General features: G+C 40.0%; 1 protein-coding gene across 1 annotated transcript in view; it reads right to left on the reverse strand.

The window, feature by feature from the left end:
* Positions 1-16,412, reverse strand: part of adcy2a (adenylate cyclase 2a) — an 83,379-nt gene extending 66,967 nt beyond the window's left edge. Inside the window, exons 1-2 of the mRNA XM_034102115.2 lie at positions 15,878-16,412; positions 12,533-12,730 (exon numbers count right to left, since the gene is read on the reverse strand). Coding sequence (XP_033958006.1) covers positions 12,533-12,730; positions 15,878-16,396 — 717 coding nt within the window. The 5' untranslated portion in view covers positions 16,397-16,412. The remainder of the gene's footprint in view (positions 1-12,532; positions 12,731-15,877) is intronic.
* Positions 16,413-19,831: the final 3,419 nt, after the last annotated feature.

Genomic DNA, 19,831 nt, shown 5'->3' on the forward strand with positions numbered 1-19,831 from the left:
TTTCTGCTCTTTTTTTTAAACTTCAGAGAGAAATACCAGACCCTTTGACTGCTTTAACAATGCTTTTTGTCACTCTACATGACATGTATATCTTTGTACGTGTAGGATTTAAAAAATGTCAACAAGAATCACTGTGTATCAGGATGGAAATAATATGAAAAAAATGCTCAGATAGAAAGAAATCCCAAGATTTAAAAATAATGTATGCATTCAGGACTCCATCTCTCTCCAATTTTCTTTTGCCAGCCACATTGTTAATTATTCAGACATTTGAGTCTGCTATTTAAAGCACATTACAGGACATGCTGGTATCTTAGCAACTTACATGCTTTAGTTATTAGTCTTTCATTTAATTGTTTTGCGCATATAAAATGTGGAATTTCTAATTGTGTTCATGGTTAGCAATTTTTTCATTTCATTTCAAACCTTTATTTATACAGATAAATCCCATTGAGATCATTGATCTCTTTTCCAAGGGAGACCTGCTCAAGTAGTTCCACATGAAACATAAAAGCATAAACAGAACAACAAAAGGACATCATACAGCATCATTTACAAAATTATCCACATAAACAGGTACCAATAGCTTCCGATTGAGTAGCATCCAACCGAGCTTTAAAAACATTTAGTGGCACCAGATTGTTCAGTTTCCATTTAATTTGCAGACTATTCCAAGACAGAGGAGCTGCGCATCTAAAAGCTGTCTTCCCTAAGACAGTCCTAGCAGTTGGCACATTTAATAAAACCACAGCATTCGATCTCAGGCAGTAGCCACTTACAATTCTCCGTGAGATCAAGGAGCAGATATAAGATGGAAGTTTCCCTAACATGGCTTTGTATATAAAAATGTACCAGTGACTGAGCCTCCGTACAGTTAGTGAAAGCAAGTTCCAGCCCTTGCATACAGGGTACAGTGATGGGTTAATGCTTTACAGTTTGTCACAAATCTCAGTGCACTGTGATACGCAGCATCTAACTTGACCAGGCAATTGGCAGGTGCATTCATATAGACCAGATCCCCATAGTCCAGCACAGGTAAAAAGGTCACAGTGACTAGCCTTTTTCTGGCCGCAAGCGAGAAACAGGACTTGTTTCAGCAATATTTCATCCACTGACTAGCAACAGCAACATTGTATGAATGACATGGGACGAAAGCCATCATCCTTAATGCGCTCCGGGCTTTACATGACAGTGGAGCTGGTGAGAGAGCATGATGCCCTCTGTTTAATCATGGTTTAATTCCAACCTGATCTCACCAGAATGCGTGACTCCACCACGACTCCTTAACACCACAATGCGTGGTGGAGTCACGAACTTTGTTACATTTGCGTGTCGGCACCACGCAAACAACCCCAATGTAAAGTGAATGAGACTCCTTTGTCGTGGTGCACACACGCATTTCTACAACGTGCATTGTGTGTAATGCAACTGTTAATTTTATTAAATTAGTTTGTTTTTAAGGAAGGCCAGAGCTTCAGCTGTGTCAAATAGATTGTTCCCTTCAGTTAACGTTATTTAAAAGATAATGATCATGTCCTCTGTATTGTATTACGAGCGTCGTATGTCCTTGTTAATTACACAACATTGATTGGTTTGAATTGTGTGCAATGCTTTTGTATTTTCCCCCTTCGATTCGGAGAAACAAATATTTTTTCGGAGTTTTTGGACGGCAGAAGACACTACACTACCCAGAATCCTCAGCTATCGTTTGGGACTACACCATGAACCCCGTGATCAGCCCTCAAGCTCTTTGATTGGTTGACCTCCAACTGCATTCCATATAAAAAAAAACGTTTCGTAAAAGAGAAAATCATACTTTATTCAGCAGTGCTTGCTTTACTCTTTGATAGTCATCACATGAATGCATTGTAATAAATGGTTTGGCTGCATTAAATATTACACATCTGTCTTAGTTCTTTATTTATCTACAGAGATCGGGCATCAGAATACACCGGAAATTATTCTTTTACCGTTCTGTTTTAATTTCACAATAAAGTTAGTAGTAATATTTTGTTTTGATATTATTGTTTTTTATTAACTACTAGACGACTGGGTCATGTTAAGACCATCTTTTTTTGGTTGCTATGGGTTTTTTCCATCGCTTTTGTGTTACAAATATCAAAACAATAACAAAATAATATTCGTCGTAAACTAAACCGGAAACAGCAGTATATTTTATTTTGTTAACACTGTAAACTTGACAGCCTTTTAACCTATGCTTTTAACCCAAACCACCTACTGGTTAAAGCACGTTATTACACGTTTAGAGTAATTGCAATGCAGGAAGATTGTGTTGCTTTTTAATGACTGTTTAAAATGCCTTTTTCTTAATGTCTTTCATTTTTGTAACGCACTTTTGAATGTGTTAATATTTTATGAAAACATTCAAATATTAAGAGTACATACAAAATAGTGGGAAAGTAGAAGGTCAATTATATAAATATAGAATAGAAAATATCAAGAAGATACTCAAATGATATCTAGAGTAAAACAGTTTAGTGCCTTAAGGCTTTAATTAAAGAAATGTGCAGAATACGACAGTGTAATGGTGGAGGTACACACACATTGATAGATGTCTTGTAATGCACTGTTGATGAACCTGTGACCCAAGTTGTTCATTCATTGCATAACTACACTGTTGTGTATATGATATGTCAATAAACCTTAGAAAATCTTGAAATCTTGAAAGGGATGTGCAAAATAGCAATTATATACAGTCTTTAATGAACTATTAGAGAATAACGAGTAATGAATATGCTTTAAACGGATCTGCAGATAAATATTTAGTCTTCTCAAGCACCAACTATCAAATATCTCGCCTGATTGTTGGCACTTGACAATCACCTTCACTGCATTTCATTCAGGTGTAACTAAAGTCTGATTTAAGGCTTGTTTATATTATATTTCACATCATTAATCCAAATCTGTAAAGTAACTAAAATAAATGTAGTGGATTAAAAATACCAGGTTAACCTTAAAGAAAGCCCTCAGGATTATAAAAGACCACCATCACCCCAGCCACAAACGGTTCTGTCTGCTGCAGTCTGGCAGGCGGTACCACAGCATTCGGACTAAAACCACCAGACACAGAGACAGCTTCATCCCACAGGCCAGAAGACTATTAAACACCTGAACTTAGAAATAACATTCATCTGGCTGCTACTTAGAAATTATTTATATAATATATCATATGCCAATCACTTGTATATAGACTCTTATTGCACTATTTCACTATTTTTTCTGTGCATCTGTTTTATTGCGTAGCACTGTTGGAGGAGCCTGTGACCTAAGGGGGGGAGGGGGGTAGGACACGTTCGATTCCTGTTTTGAATAGTGTGCCGTAGATGGGTTTCATTCCATTTCAAAGTCCTTTTGGACGCTCTGTGTAAACGTCGCGCATCCAATCACAGAGGTTGAGGACTGATCACGGGGTTTGTCAAGCTAAGCACATGGTGTAGTCCCAAACGATAGCTGAGGATTCTGGGTAGTGTAGTGTCTTCTGCCGTCCAAAAACTCCGAAAATATATTTGTTTCTCCGAATCGAAGGGGGAAAATACAAAAGCATTGTACACAATTCAAACCAATCAATGTTGTGTAATTAACAAGGACAATTTGGTGTTTTTTAGTCGATGAGTAGTGCAGATATCACTGTAAAATCAATCGACAGTAAGGGGAATAGGCTACTTACTTCCGGGTGTAAAATTCTCCGTTATCCAATGGGAATGGACGCTCGTAATACAATACAGGGGACATGATCATTATCTTTTAAATAACGTTAACTGAACGTTAACTGAAGCCAATATATATATAAACTCCCCAAACAGGCGAAAACCTACCAGTTTCCCCCACTGTCTCTGCCACCTCCCTCCATGCCTGGTTCCTCCGGTTTGTATCCCGGTAGGTGAAGAGGGTCTGGTCATACAAAACCGGGTGATTTGCTACAGCGATAGTTAGTTTCTCCTCCAACGTTTTTTGAAATATAGAAATGAACGGCGGGATATCTCTCCCAGCTTAGACGCGGTTTGATTGGCTACGGCTTGAGATGTCAGATTTTCCGAAACGGGATTTGATTGGCTGGCGCTGGCTACTCCGGCGTCTCCGGTGGAGATGGATCGCTCTGCTACCCACAATTCAGTTCGGCGAAAAAGCGAGGCAACGTGACGTCACCCCATTGAAAGTGAATGGGCAGATTGGGTTGTCGACGCTGTCGACGCTGTAGTGTGGAAAAATAATAAAAATAATAAAATAAACTTCGCCAGCCAAGCCGCATCAAGCAGTTCAACCAGGGAACATACCGGGGTGCTCCGGACTCCGAGCGTTACTGCTGCATCTTCGCAGCACGCGCATCCCTCTCTTGCCAATTATTAGTGATGGCAAAATGAAGCTTTGAATGAAGCGTTGAACCACTTGGACAATTGTGTCGGAAATAGGTTCATTTCTCGAAGCTTCAGTTACAGCGACCTCTCCTGGCGAAGTGCAAGGCTGCAGTGGGTTTAACGTATCTTTGCCTTCAAAAATATTCGATGCACACACACACTAAGACTGAATATCATGTTCTATTTGCAATTAAAGATTTATAATTGTGTGTATTGGTTTATTGAGAAGAGACTAGAGTGTGCTGGACATTTTTTTGGGAGGAGAGGGCCTTTTATCAGTTATTAAAGTATTAAAGTTGAAAAGCAATGATTAAAAGTACATCCATTCCAGGCTTTGAACCAGCTGCGCGGAGGACATCGCCGCATTCGGGCCGCCGGCTCTATCCACTGGGCTATCTATTCCTTAAAATATTGAACTGTTTTTATATTACTGATAATTGTCTTTTTGTTAAGAACTTCTCCACATTTCGAAGTGTTTCCCAAGCCAGAACGACCTATCTTTCTTCCTGGCTTGCTCTATAATGAAAGTACAATTCAAATGCAATACCAACAACAACTCAACAGCAACTACGACAACAACCCACACATTGCGCAGTGTTTAGAGTTGTTATAAAGTGTTGAAGCGCTCAAATTCGAAACAGTTTCAACCTGTCACCTCACCTGTCAGAATCGAGACGAGGCAGTGCATTGAATCGCGTGAATGGACCGCGAACCAGTCAAGTGATTCATTCAGGAAATGAAGCAGTTGCTGCTTCGGACGTCACATGTCACGTGATTTGAAGCAGTGGCTGCTTCGGACGTCACATGTCACGTGATTTGAAGCAGTGGCTGCTTCGGACGTCACATGTCACGTGATTTGAAGCAAGCTTCGAAGCACTGCTTCTATGAAATAGGAAGTCCAGGGTTGAAGCTCCGTTCGAAGCTTCAGTGTGAAACTGTCATCACTACCAATTATGCGGAGCCCCCTCCCACCCGGCCTCAGCATGCTTAGTCAGCACTCCACCATCTCAAACACCTCACTCACTTTCCTCTCTATCACGCAACGCCTCAGACTTTAACCGTCTATCACCCGCAGGGAGGCAGGATGGTGCGTTTATAACTTTAATGAACCAGGCTGCTTCCTCTCTAACTGCCGCCTTATTCACATCTGCTCTTTCCGCGGCATCGCTCATATCAGGAGCACCCGCCCCCACAACCCAACCTAACATTTACGGCATAAACGTATTTTTCCCTTTAGAGTGTAACAGAGGCCTGGTGCTGGGCAAACCGCGCGCGCATCATTCTAACTCCTCCAGGTAATGTTTAGTTGGATTTAGAAGTGAAGATGTAGTCATTCGTTCCGGCCATGTTATTTTCAAGCCACATGTTTCTGGTCCAGAAACACTTTCAGAACATCCCGCACATTTTGGGGGCATTCTCAGAACATTATTAGAGCCATTTCTCCCGCATCGGCGCAGCGTCCACAGCAGCTAGACCGGGCATCTCTTATCCAACCATCTAGGCCCTCGGCCGCTCGTCATCCCAAGCGTATCACGCTTACATCCGCAACAATCTAAACGACGTCAGACACGCACACGCTTAAGTCAGCTGCTTTAATCCGACTCTTTTGGGGGCCCGTAATCAGCCCATGCAGATCATGCCGGAGACGGAACCCCCACTCTGAGTCTCCCACTGCACGGACCACAGCTCGTCCTCCCAGATCATCCCTTCACCCCCCTCATATCATGCACATGTTACTTCAATAAACTTACAAACATCACATTGTTGTGGCGTGGTTCCTGCTAATAAAATTAGGTTAAATTGTTAACATAGGTTGAGGAGCATGGCCACGCCTAGAACTCCGCCTCGAACCACGGCCACCACTATTTATATCCGGCAAAACTTCCTGCCACTGCTCGTCTCCATCCTTTCAATCCACCCTCCCTCTCCCTTTCTACCCATACAGTTCCTCTTCCGACTCACACCGAGCGATACATCCATCCATCCCTTCTTCCCTCCCTCAACATCCCTACAGCCCCCCATCCCTCATCCCTCCATCCCTACATCCCTTCATCCCTTCATTCCTCATCCCTACATCCCTCATCCCTTCATCCCAACATCTTCTGCCCGTCAACATTTATATTTAAACTGTGCATATTTATATACTGCATATACTAACATTTTAATTCCAGGCATTGTCTGGGGGCCCATCATCAGCCCACGCAGATCATGCCGGAGACGGAACCCCCACTCTGAGTCTCCCACTGCACGGACCACAGCTCGTCCTCCCAGATCATCCCTTCACCCCCCTCATATCATTCACATGTTACTTCAATAAACTTACAAACATCACATTGTTGTAGCGTGGTTCCTGCTAGTGAATACCGTTTCAACTGAACTTCACTGAGCCCACACATTTCTGGAAAACAACTGCATTAAAAAACTGTTTTGTTGATTTCAGCTCAGCATTCAACACAATGCCCCACATGAAACAGGACTATAAGTGCATTTCATTGCAAAACCAAATGACAATAAATTACCATTTTATCCTTAATTGTGATTACTCTTTACAATGTGCAGCAAGCATGGGAAGGAATTAAAATGTCATATATATTTCTCGCTTTCCCTATAGTCTGAAACGACTATCCATTCACCACCACCAGTGTCTAGACCCCGGGGGGTTTTCATCGGATTGGTTCTACCCTCCCGAATGATACTTCCTGCACAACGGGGCCTAATCGCCAACACTACTGTCACATTCATTTGTGTATCTGCGCATTAAATATGTATCATCACATCAAAACCATCTCTCCTGATTGAACTGTTATTAGCTGACGAAGACGATAATACTGGCAGTAATGGATTGAGAAAGAAAAAAGGCATTTGGATCCTTCTTTACCTCATACAGATTTACAAACAAAATCTAGTGTCATCTTTTAATGCAAATGTTTATCAACGTAAAGTCATGGCACTTTGCCCAACACAACACAAAATATTCTATGCATGACATTGCTGATCCCTTCAGCTTCCAGGTACTTTTTTATTTTAGTTTCAAGAAATACACATCAGTCAAAATATACAAAGCTGAGTATGCCAACCCTGTGGCTTTGGAAATGCATTATGTTAATTCAGATACAGATAAGGTAAAATAAGGGAACCAAGTTACTTACTACTACAGCTGATAGTATTTGGTAAACATTACTTCATTATTTCAATAAAGCAAGATAGTTTTACAAAAAAATGATTGATTGAAAGGACAGTCACTTTAGAGTGAAATGTTTTAGTGGCTGGATCCTGCCCTACACTGAAAGAAATAAACAGTGACTTAAATGTATTATGTCAACAGGTTCCATATAATTATATTAGGTTAGTTGAAAAAAATTGTCCTAAATTGAACATATTACTTTTTATTTAAACTTAATATTATTGCCTTCAATTATAATTGTGTGTAATTTGTTTAAGTCAACGTTTCAAAGAGATACAAATATGTTCCTTTAAGTGTGGTGATTAGTGTTTTTGAAGGGATGCCAAACAAGTGGACAAATAGAAAGCTAATATTGTTTGTTCTGGTTTATTGGCAAACAGCACATCTCTGTTCTCTCGAGTGGTAAATTAGATTCAAGTATAATCTATAATATGGCAGTAGCCTCTAAAAACTCATGAGGCAATGCCAGTCAACAACAATATCTATTCAGATACATATTAATTAGCATGGCAGAGATGCAGTGGACACAGAGCAGTAATAGCATAATGGCCTGCAATTTTTGGTAAGCAAAAGAAGGGAATGAATGGAGTGTCGTGTGAATCAGAGCATCTTTAGCTACCTCTTTGTGATAGATAAGGCCACATCATCTGTTTTGCCAAGTACTGTTGAATGAGCACAGCTTTCAAACGCTGAAGACCTAATGTGCTGTGCTGCTTTCAATGAGCCCTGATGCAGCACGTAAATGAAAATGATGCTGTCAGTCTTGCCACATTTACCTTCAGATGTATACAGAATGAATATACACAGAAAATAGTAAATAGTTATATTACAAGCAGACTTGAAGCTGTATTTCTTTTTAATACAATGTGAAACAAATGGGCAGTTACATTTGTTACTGCTTTACTATAACACTAAATAATATCCGCTGCACTACCACTGAACGGGAAACATGCAATAATAGTCCAATTTCATAAGAAAACAGTTTTCAGATCAACGGTCATTGTTATGCATTCTGACTCATCTGCTGCCGTATAATAAGAGGGCTACATACTCAGTAATTCTGCAGTAGTTCCCTTGAAGCTGGCAAATATTTGGATATAAACATCTATTGATTTATACTACTTTAGTTTAAAAAAATAAAATAAAAATTGGCCAGGCTTCCTTAATACACTTTTCTGCTAGTGCAACTCCATTTATACAGTGGCTTGTAGCTTTTGTAGCTTTAATCTATACAAACACATCCCTTGAAACAGTAGTTAAAATTAAACAGTTACATAGTAAGCCATTTGAATACTTCTCACTAAATAACTAAACCCCACATTTCTTGTTTGTGTATTACACATTTTCCAACACACTCTCACTCCCTAAGCGTCCAATAGCGACGTTTGGTCAGTGTCCGTGGCGTCCAATTGTGACGCTCCTAGGCTCCTTCAGCGTCATAAAGGGACGCAAATAGCTTTCAACTGATTGCAATGTATTCCCATCTGCGTCGGGATTTGACGCTCATGGAAGCACGGCATTCGTTTATGCCGGCTGCCCTTAAAGGCAATGTGAGCATCCATTCCCATTGGATAACGGAGAATTTTACACCCGGAAGTAAGTACTCCTCTTACTGTCGATTGATTTTACAGTGATATCTGCACTACTCATCGACTAAAAAACACCAGATTATCCTTGTTAATTACACAACATTGATTGGTTTAAATTGTGTGCAATGCTTTTGTATTTTTCCCCTTCGATTCGGAGAAACAAATATGTTTTCTGAGTAAAGGATGGCAGAAGACACTACACTACCCAGAATCCCCAGCTATCTTTTGGCCTACACCATGTGCTCTGTTTGACAAACCCCGTTTTTTTCACCATTCATTCCGATGGCTGGCGTCTATGTCACGTGATCTTCAAATTTCTCCCTGCAGAAAAAGAAAACATGGCCGAACTTCGTTTTATTCTGGGTGTAAAATGCCTATTTTAAAGTTAGTTTGGATGTACATGATCTTTAGTTTGCTAGTTATTACGAAGATTACTTCAGGAAATCGCGACGTTTTCATTGTTACCAAGGTGGTTGCTAGGGACGCTGCTGTCGATATTATTTCTGTTATGTTGTGTAACTGTTATGTTGTGTAACTGTTTAATGGTGTTATCTTTATTGCTTCCCCGTCAATGTATAGTGTTGGTCCACAGCCTAAACATATTAGTTTAACAAAATCCGCATCTAAAGATACGTTATTTCCCCCCTGTGCAATTCCAGGCTCACATCTCAGAGCACATCGTCATTAACAAATACCGGAGACAGACCAAAATAATAATAATACCTTATTCCGAGTGTGCTTGCTTTTCTCTTTGAAAGTCATCACATAACGGCATTGTAATACACGGTTCGGCTGCATTACATATTACATATCTGCCGTAGTTCTGTATTTATAGAGCCCTGATGAGAAGACAAACATGAGGAACTGAAACGTGACGTGGATCATAAATATATCAGCCATTAAACAACATCTTACATTTCTTTTCACACAATACGTCTCCTTGCAGTATCAACACTAATTCGGCTCACTTTTATATTTGATCCAATTGGTAGATAGGCTGTATTTACACCATAAAGGTGCACAGATTATATAAAGGGACACCTGGTGGTTAAAGCATGTTATTGAATTTCAATATTTTTATTATTAGATATTAATACGATCCCTATAAAGTATATTCATTACTCGTTATTCTCTACTAATTGTTAATTAAAGACTGTATATAATGACTATTTTGCACATCCCTTTCAAGATTTCAAGATTTTCTAAGGTTTATTGACATATCATAGGCCTACACAACTGTGGTGTAGTTCTGCACTGAATGAAAAACTTGGGTCGCAGGTTCCTCAACAGTGCATTACAAGACATCTATCAATATTGTGCATACCTCCAGCAATGTTAACTATGTTGAAGCACTTATTTTAACTGATATTATACATAATGTATTATACTCTTATAAGATGTATGTAGATATTTCATCTCCGGCCTTGTCAGGTATTGAACAATCAATAAATAAAGAACACAGAATTGTTGAATATAAAACACAGAATTTATGTGATTATACTAAATGATTTTCAAATAAACACAACTGCATATTTAACTGTTACACATGCTGATGTAACGCAAATGTTCCAACTTTGGATCAATAAAGTATATCTTATCTTACGCTGATCGATGGCTACTGCCATATTTGCAAAATGTGCCTCTGAACCTTGACAAGTGCATGTTTCAGGCTTATCAATTAATGTAATGTAATGTTATCACAGGGGTCACACACATAAGACCAGCTGTTAAATAAAGCTCTTCTGACCTTAGCTGGCATGTGGGTATATATATTAATACTGCCCATAATGGGCACCATTTATTAATTATATGTTTTAAATGTGAGTGTTTCCTGTCCCCTAAACCTCCAGGGATGTACACAGTTTAATACTGGCAACTTCTTATTATGGGAAATACGAAAACGTCTTTTAAAATTACAACTCCCAGTAGAGACGTGCCATAGAGAACATGTTGCGAAACAGAATAGCCAGCATGTGTAGTTCTGGGGACGGGGTGGGGGAGGGGGGACGCGGTGGACCCGTTCAAATCCAGTTTTGGACAGTCTGCCGTGGTTCCATCCCATTTCAAGTGCTGTTCGAGAATCGGCTTAACCCTCGGAGCACACTCTCCAATCACAGAGCTTGAGGACTATCACGGGTTTGTCAAGAGCACATGGTGTAGTCCAAACGATAGCTGGGGATTCTGGGTAGTGTAGTGTCTTCTTCCATCCTTTACTCCTGGGAATGGATGCTCACATTACCTTTAAGGGCAGCCGACATAAACGAATGCCGTGCTTCCATGAGCGTCAAATCCCGACGCAGATGGGAATACATTGCAATCAGTTGAAAGCTATTTGCGTCCCTTTATGACGCTGAAGGAGCCTAGGAGCGTCACAATTGGACGCCACGGACACTGACCAAACGTCGCTATTGGACGCTTAGGGAGTGAGAGTGTGTTGCATTTTCCCCTTTTTTTTTGTCCTCCGAATTTCTGCTCAATGTGTGTGAGTAGTAGTAAACTTAAACACAAGCAACCGAATGGATGTCACATGCAGGACCAAACGTCCTATTTTTAAAGGCTTTAACTGGACAGAATCTGAGTCAAATGTAGCTGTGGATATGAAGTCAAAAGGTCTGACACATGATACATAACTGTGATGACTAACAGGTCAAAAATAATGCAGGTGGATACAACTCATAAGACATTTTTCATTGGTTTACTTCAGGGCATTTGTTTCCTAAACCCTCTGAATCCTAAAGTCCTGTTTCACAGTTATCCATGTTTAACTACACTCCACACTATAGACAGGAGATAATCTGCACACAATACGCTCTCATCATAGACTAAAAAACAATATTTGGTCTGATAAACACCCATATATGTTTAGGCATTATAGAAGCAAACTCAAATAGAACATAGAGTGAATACAAGCCAAGTAAATTATCTGTCTCCCCTTGCTACTAGCTTTCATGCTGGTTTACGGCAAAAATCATTTGTCGATACTTCTTTCCTGAACTTTCACAACATGTGCACTCCTAAATCCAACACAGATGTTGCCATTAACCAAAGGAGAACTCAGTTTAATAGGAAAAATAGTTAGGGGATAAATAACAACTATCCACCAGCTATATCCAAAATCCATTGGCCTACATTTCTATCTTATCCCCTTGTGCTTATATTTGAACCATGTTCAGTTTGTTTTTGGCACTCCAATGAATTTCATTTTCAAGAGAGAGACCTAGGACTAGGAGTGAACCATGTACTGTACTGTATAAACAAATATGTCATTTACAATCTGTTGTTTTGGCTTTTCCTTACGCTACCAAATCTCTCCACTGTAAAAGAAATAAACCACACGTGTCTATACAACAAATCAATTCACCAACAAATCATCTGCATCTTACCTGATCCCATGGACAGATGATCCCGCCGGAAAACATAAACAGGTAACCCATGGCAACCAAGCATGCCCAGATGACCAGGGAGAAAACACGTAGAAGCTTCTTGAAGATAGACTCAATGCAGACGAGTACAAAAACAGCCAGAAAGATAGCCATTGCAGTGGGCACAGTGATTACAAAGGCCACGTGGTCCTCAATGTTCTGAAAAAAAGCAAAATATACAAAATGTAGAGCATTACAAGAGAAAGTGAGGCATGGACAGGAGACACGTGATTTAAGACAGAGGGAAAGACATGCAATGCATCAGATAACAGGTGAAGAACGAATCTTGAAGAGAGATAAATACAGAAAATAAGCAAACAGAGACGTCTAAGGGGGCATGAAACAGCCTCTCAGTGTTATAAAATGCCACGCCTCTAGCCCCGTTACTCATCTTCAGTGTCCTGCAAAAACAAAAACAACCAAGGCGGACATGTCAGTGAATTACCCAGAGAAGCAGTAAAAACATACAACAAATTATTTTGTAAATGTTCCACTTTCTCAGCACAACAAGGTGTGTAAATCAACCCGCTTTATTTAATGTAAGGAGTCAGTGACGAGATATAACCAATGCCTTTATGCTCTGTATATACAGCCACAAGAAATTGTGACATGTCTCAGAATGAATGGCAGGCTGCAAAAACAGAATGAAATAGCATATAATACAACAAATATAAGGAGTCTTAAGAGGGTAAAGTTACATAGAAAAAAGTGAGAGAAGATTGAATGGGCATCTCCTTTTGAATTGTAAGTAATAAGTATATTTTTAAAACGTGTTAAATAGTGCATTCAATGTATATGTGTAGAATAACTCTATTGTCTGTTTTGCCTGTCATCCGAAGGAAAGAGAAAATACCACCTATTGTGTTTTGTATTTTATCTTTCACTTGAGCTAGAAGAATGGATGGCATAGTATCTTTCATTTTTGTAGAATATAAAACAATGTTCGTATACATGGCTCGATAAAAGCAAATGAAGTATGGAGTTTACAATTGATTTGCTCTTAAGAATGGTTATTTTAATACACATGGACAATATTGGTCCATATCCTGTTTTCAATACGTAAAAGCAGAAAAACCTTCCTACAGAGAAGTACATCTTATTGAGTGAAGGAAAACGCTAAAAAGCCCCTAGTTTAACCAATAGCAAAGTTGAAGCCGCATCCATAATGGATTTGCTGCTGCCTTTCTGAAACACTCTTAGATCTGAAAGTTCTAATAAAAATTTCAGGAGTTTCTTCAAGGTGGATGTTGGAGGATAGCACAGAGAAATGAGCCGTTTGTGCTGCCTGCCTTTGCCAGGTTTCATCACATCACTGATTTGCCAGTATTGTGAGGGGATGGGAAAGGGTCACGATACGGATATGCAGATAAGTAGATATCTACCAATAAAAATGTGCCTTATTTCCTACAGTAGTTTGCTGCTCCTTGCGGCCACAACAACCTCCAAAATACTTTGGTAAACCCCCTGATTGTTTCATAAAATCCTGTGAAAAACACTCTTTACATTACATCTCATGCCTAATTTGCTGACACTAGATCCTAATTCACGCATACAGCTATGTTTGCTCTCTAATGTATTTTTGATCTTTAAAAACGTTTAATATTCACCATGTAAATTGTAATGCATTATGCAAATGAAAGAAAGGTTTTCTTTGAACTACTAGTTTTTCTAAATTACAACAGCCATGCATGCTGTTACAATAACATTCAATAATGTTTTTTTATTTATCATGCTTGAAAATCATTAAAGATCCAAACTCATTCCTTCTTCTACCAAACTCTCTCTTTCTCCTGCTTTAGCCCCCCACCCCCACCTTTCCTCTGTCTCTTCCACAGGCTCACAGTCAATGCACTGGGAAGGCAGAGGATATTAGTGGCTGCAGAGAGCCACAGAGAGTCTGTCTCGCCCAAAGCAGAGCTCCAAAAAAGCTCAGGATTTAGGTCAGCCATGGCAGGATGGAAGGATGATGGGATACCAATGAAAGAGAGACAGAAATATGAGGAGGTGAGACATGACACAGTAACGAGCCTGCAGAGTAACAGGGGGAGATGGAAGGGAAAAAAGGGAGTAGCTAAAGCCATGCCCATCCAGCACAAGGATAGAGAAAAAGAGTATATGTAGGACACACTGACTTGATAGTGGCTTGACAGCAAAACTGAATTATATCAGATTTTAGGGGAATATCTTTCCTTAATACTCTGGATTGTAAATGACTCCCTCACAGTTCTGGAGTACCCTGGTTTCTAACTCTACATCAATACTTAATTTTAAGCTGATGGTTAATTTACACTTTCACACTTTTCCCAAGCTTTGACACACATACTGCCAGCTGGATGAAATTAGTGACTTCATGGGCAGGACCACCAGTTGTGGCTAAGGTAATGAGTCATACCAGTGATTGATTGTCTTGATTGTCCAACCACTCATCTTACTGACGGCACCATATGTTTGTTATATGTTACACTGCATGAAAACAACTTCATAATGCAACAATTTTATTTGTGTGATCTGTTGGAAGATGTCTGTCAGTGCTATGTCTGTCTCTTTCTTTCAGACTAATCCCTTCTTTATAGCAGACAGGGAATGGAAAAAGGCACCCCTAAAGCAAAAATGTTATAGTCATCTTACTATATCCTCTTAAATGTGTCATTATATTGTGTTAATATGTCATTATGAACACAACATTATTTTCTTTTTCTTTACATCATTGTTATTACATTTGCTTTGCCTGAATTACATTGAATTTTTTAGATTTAAAGAGCAAATATAACCGTGTCAAAAGAGTGACAGAGGGAAACAGATCTCCTTTCTGTAGTTCAGTCATGCATGCGCTCAATAGCTAAGCCCCTTATTCCTCCCTCACTTTTATCTCACCCTTCTCCTCACATTAGTGCTGCGATGAGGACCGCATGCTGCGAGAGTGTGCGTACATAAAGGTGTTGCACAAGTACGTTTTTATGTGTGTGCATGTTTGTATGTGTGCATGAGTCTACGAGGAAGAGGAGCATGTGTATTGTGTTTGACATGCCAGGGGATTTTGGATGTGTGTGTTCAAGTGTGTACAATTGGCAAGCTAGTTGGTGTGACCCTGATTCCTATGCATGCTTGTAAAACATGTGAGGGTTCACGATATGTGTGTGGACAGCACATGTGCCCATGTCCACACTGTTCACACAGATAGTACAATAGATAGGATCTCGCTGCACATATTGCCATACACGTGACCATTATCCTGCTTGTTTGTTTACTTTTTTTGATTTGCTAAATGCATGTATGTGAATGTTTGAGTGTAAATTAGAAGCTTACCAGTCCTGAAGCAAAGAACACAGTCAGCAGAGCCAGGCAGGCTCCCATCACTATGAGCAGCAGAAACACAATCAGAGGATGCTGCTGGCTCATACAGTAGTAGGACTCATACAGCCAATCCGGGGACCTGTTCCTCTTATCCTGTCCTCTCCCTCCTCCTTTATCTCCTTCACCAGACTCCCCTGGCCGGTTCAGGAGATACCGCTTCCTCCTTATTGCCTCTTGCCACATGGATCTTGGAGCCGAGAAGGAGGAAGAGGAGGGATGGAAGCTAGAGTGGGCAGAAGAGGTTGTCACTGCTGAGGAATTAGTGGTTTCCACCACAGATGAGTAGCAGTTGCTCTGGTCTGCTCTCCTGCTGGTGGGAGAGCTCCTGGTCTCCAGTGTATCCTTTGGTTCCCCCTCCAGCTCCTGTCTTAAGTCCTTCAGGCTGAGACAACTGAGCGCTGAGGCTGAGTCAGAGGCAGCGTGCGCTGGCCGGAGAGGTGGCAAGAACGCACCGAGGGTAGAGCGCAGCATCCTCCTCTTTCTCCTCCTGCCAACATGTTGGAGCGGGAAATGAAGGGAAGCGCAGAGACTGAGTGCTCTTTAGAGTGAGAGAGAAAAGTGGGAGGGAAGTGAAGGGGAAGGGGAGGAAGAGAGGGCTAAGGGGGAGGGGAGGAGGATACAAAAGGGGCAGCAGCAGGGAGAAGGCAAAAAGAGAGATAGAGAAAAAAAGTGAGGAGGTAACTCCACTGACATTTATGCAGAAGGAACAATGTATCAATGCAATCCAAATAAATGTCGCAACGTTTCAAAAAAAAAAATAGTAACTGAGCTTCATCCAAGAACTCAATTTTGCATCTTAATCCTGGAGATGATGATGATACTCTGAACTGAGTTAATCACTCCCTATGTTTTTCCCTCATCCCCTTCCCTCTCTCCAGCTCTCCTTCCGTGCAGTCAGACAGCAGCTTGGTGAAACAGGTGAACTTTTGGCGAAAAAAAGATTTACTAGTGACTCAGTTTAAAGAAATATAACAAAGTAAACAATAGAAGTCATTTACATAAACAACATTATGTGATTTCATTTAGTTCGTTCAATGCGTGTCAGTGCTTGCAAACAGATAAAGCTTGAGTCCATCTTTTATCAAATAAGAAGCTCAGAGAGCAGGGCAAAAAGGTGAACAAAGTCAACAAACACTTGCATACATGCCATATTACTGAATGCACTACCACGCACTCACGCAGTGACGCACAAGCACCGTAAGACACGGCCAGTAAAAACATGATGAAAGTGCTTCTGGCCAAAGGGCTGCTTTTATAAAGATTAATAAATGATCCCTTCCAGATTCATCTCTTAAAAGCATGAAGTACCTAATTTAAATGCAGAGTTTACATTGCCAATCTATTATGGTATGAAGCAATTATTCATAATTGTGCATATTAATTTGTATAAAGAATATTGAATGGATTCTATATAGGGTGCCATTTGTGCATGCTAATTCATGGTAGGCTAACCTTCCTTTGTGTCATTAATTAGCCGTACAGTCCCTTCGAACCTCAAACTACAGATCTATAGACTGTTTGTTCCAAGTTGGTTGTGAGGCTGAGCATAAGTTTGGACCGCTTCTCTTTGCAACATAACTTATGGCTTTTCCTTGATATTGAATTAGCTATTTATCAAATTCCTTATTGCCTGTAAATAACTCCAAAACATTTGACTAAAAAACAAATAAATGCTGACTTCATTGTCAAATTAGTTTGGGTCAAAGCACAACAAGTTATTAGGTTTGCCTTTAGTAGACCACTAAGATAACAAAAAACAATTAGTGCTTGAGAGGAGTAAGTGTGTGTGGAGTGTTTTAAATGTACTCTACAGTCCTAAAATGTCCCTACCAAAACACTATGTGTGAAGTTGCTATTATGCAACCTTGCATAAGCATATTTCAATTGCCACTTATCAAAGACCAGTCAGCATAGACGATGGATACAAAACAGTGTTTGTGGATCATATTTCATTATTACGTGGGAGAAATTGTTACGGTTATCTGAGAGAACCCAAACGCAGGACACGGCAGTGTGTTATAAAGGTTTTATTTGGAGGAGATAATCCGGCTGGAGAGTATCCACTGGAGCGTAATCCATTGAAGAGTATCCTCCGGAGTTTTAATCCACTGGAACGTAATCCACTGACGCGTAATCCTGGAGCACAAGAAGAACAGGTAAGAATAAATTCAGGTGTAGCGAAAATAGTCACTATACTTTAAGAAGGCTGAGAAGGCTAAGAGTTTTACCACTGGGGTTTAACAACGATCTGGCGCTGACAGGTTGTGGAGCCTCCGCTGATATACCATCCGTGATGGCTGATGGGAATCAGGTGTGTTGCAGAGGAGAGTGCTCAACTGTTTGCAGCTGGTGGAGATTTGAGCCGGGAGCCAGGAGTGACAGGCACCACGCCCACACAGACAGGGAAAGGGAAAACACACACACAAGGAAGGTGGCTGGAGAATGCAACCACCACAGAAATATTTTTACCACACTGAAAAAACTGAAATGTTGTCTTGAATTCAATGTATTATGTCAACAGATTTAACATAACTGTATTGGGTGAATTGTAAGCAATAATATTAAGTCAAAAAATAATATTAGGTTCAACTTAATTATTATTGCTTTAAACTAACCTAATACAGTTATGTGAAATGTGTTGACAGTCAACGTTTCAGTTTCGTCAATGCCCTTCACCTTAGTGGTATCTAAGTTTGGATTTATTTCCTTATTTGTGAAATTATAAAATATCATATCTTGGGTAATTATGTTGGTAGTCACAAGACAGTGACCTTGATAAGTCTCTGCAAATAAAACAAGTGTTTAGCAACATACAAAAAATGAGAAATGCCAGAAAGAACTGGGACAACACCACAGTTAGTAAGACTGCATAAAGCCTTTAGTATTATTGGTAAAACCTTGTATGTTTAGTGCAGATCTCTAAAAAACCTAGGCTGCCACAAACACACATGCAATTAATGAATTGTTATCTCACTGCATTCTGCTGTAATTATTTTGTTATCTTTCATACTCAGCATTCAGTCTTATCTATATCCTTTTATCTGCTCCCACAAAGAACCAATGTTCCCAAGGCGATCATTACAGCTTCATCAAATCTGGTTTAATTAATATAGGCATTTATTTCCCAGATTGTATTACCAATTTAGAACTGAAAGCAAATGTCATAGCATGATACAGCAAATAATCTTCCTGGACAATGTCAGGTTGGAGATAAAGGGAGTGGAAGTAATGGTTTTAATAAAAGCACTGGCATTAAATATATAAAGAAAGCAGGAAGAAATGTTCCTACGCTGCTCCACATTGATTTCTGTCTTTCCTCATATTCATACCTTCACGTCACATGTCATTTCTTTCACCACAGCCTTCACCTCTTTTCTCATCCTCACACATTGACCCACTCATTTTCCTTGCCAACCCTCTACTGTCGCAATACCATCCTCATCTTGCCTATCTTATCCTAACACCCTTCAATCATTCCCCTCCCTCTATACAATCCAACCTTCCCCTTTTCTCTCCTTCATTCCACTCTTACTCTCAGGACAACAACCCCCTCCACATCTTGAACCTCAACAACTGTATCCCTTCCCTCATCCAACATTTCCACCAAAGGTTAATTTCTCACATGATGATTTTCCGTGCACTCCTCTCTTCCATGACCTTCATCTCATTCTCCGTATAGGGAAGCTCCATCTCCACCTATACTCTATTGTACACCTCTTATCCTTTTCTCTCATCTTTTCTCATGTGCTTCAATATTGTTGGTGTTTTTGACGTGGTGATGTGTTGTAGGAAGTATTGTTGAGAACAGCATAAGTGGAGTGGAGTTTCTCCAAATATTTGTGTCTCTCTGCCGAGAAATGCAGCCATGCAGACATGTTTTTTTAAATCATAGGACAAAGGCAAATT

This window comes from Pseudochaenichthys georgianus, chromosome 16 (genome assembly GCF_902827115.2).
Source record: "Pseudochaenichthys georgianus chromosome 16, fPseGeo1.2, whole genome shotgun sequence".
NCBI classification, from domain to species: Eukaryota; Metazoa; Chordata; class Actinopteri; order Perciformes; family Channichthyidae; genus Pseudochaenichthys; species Pseudochaenichthys georgianus.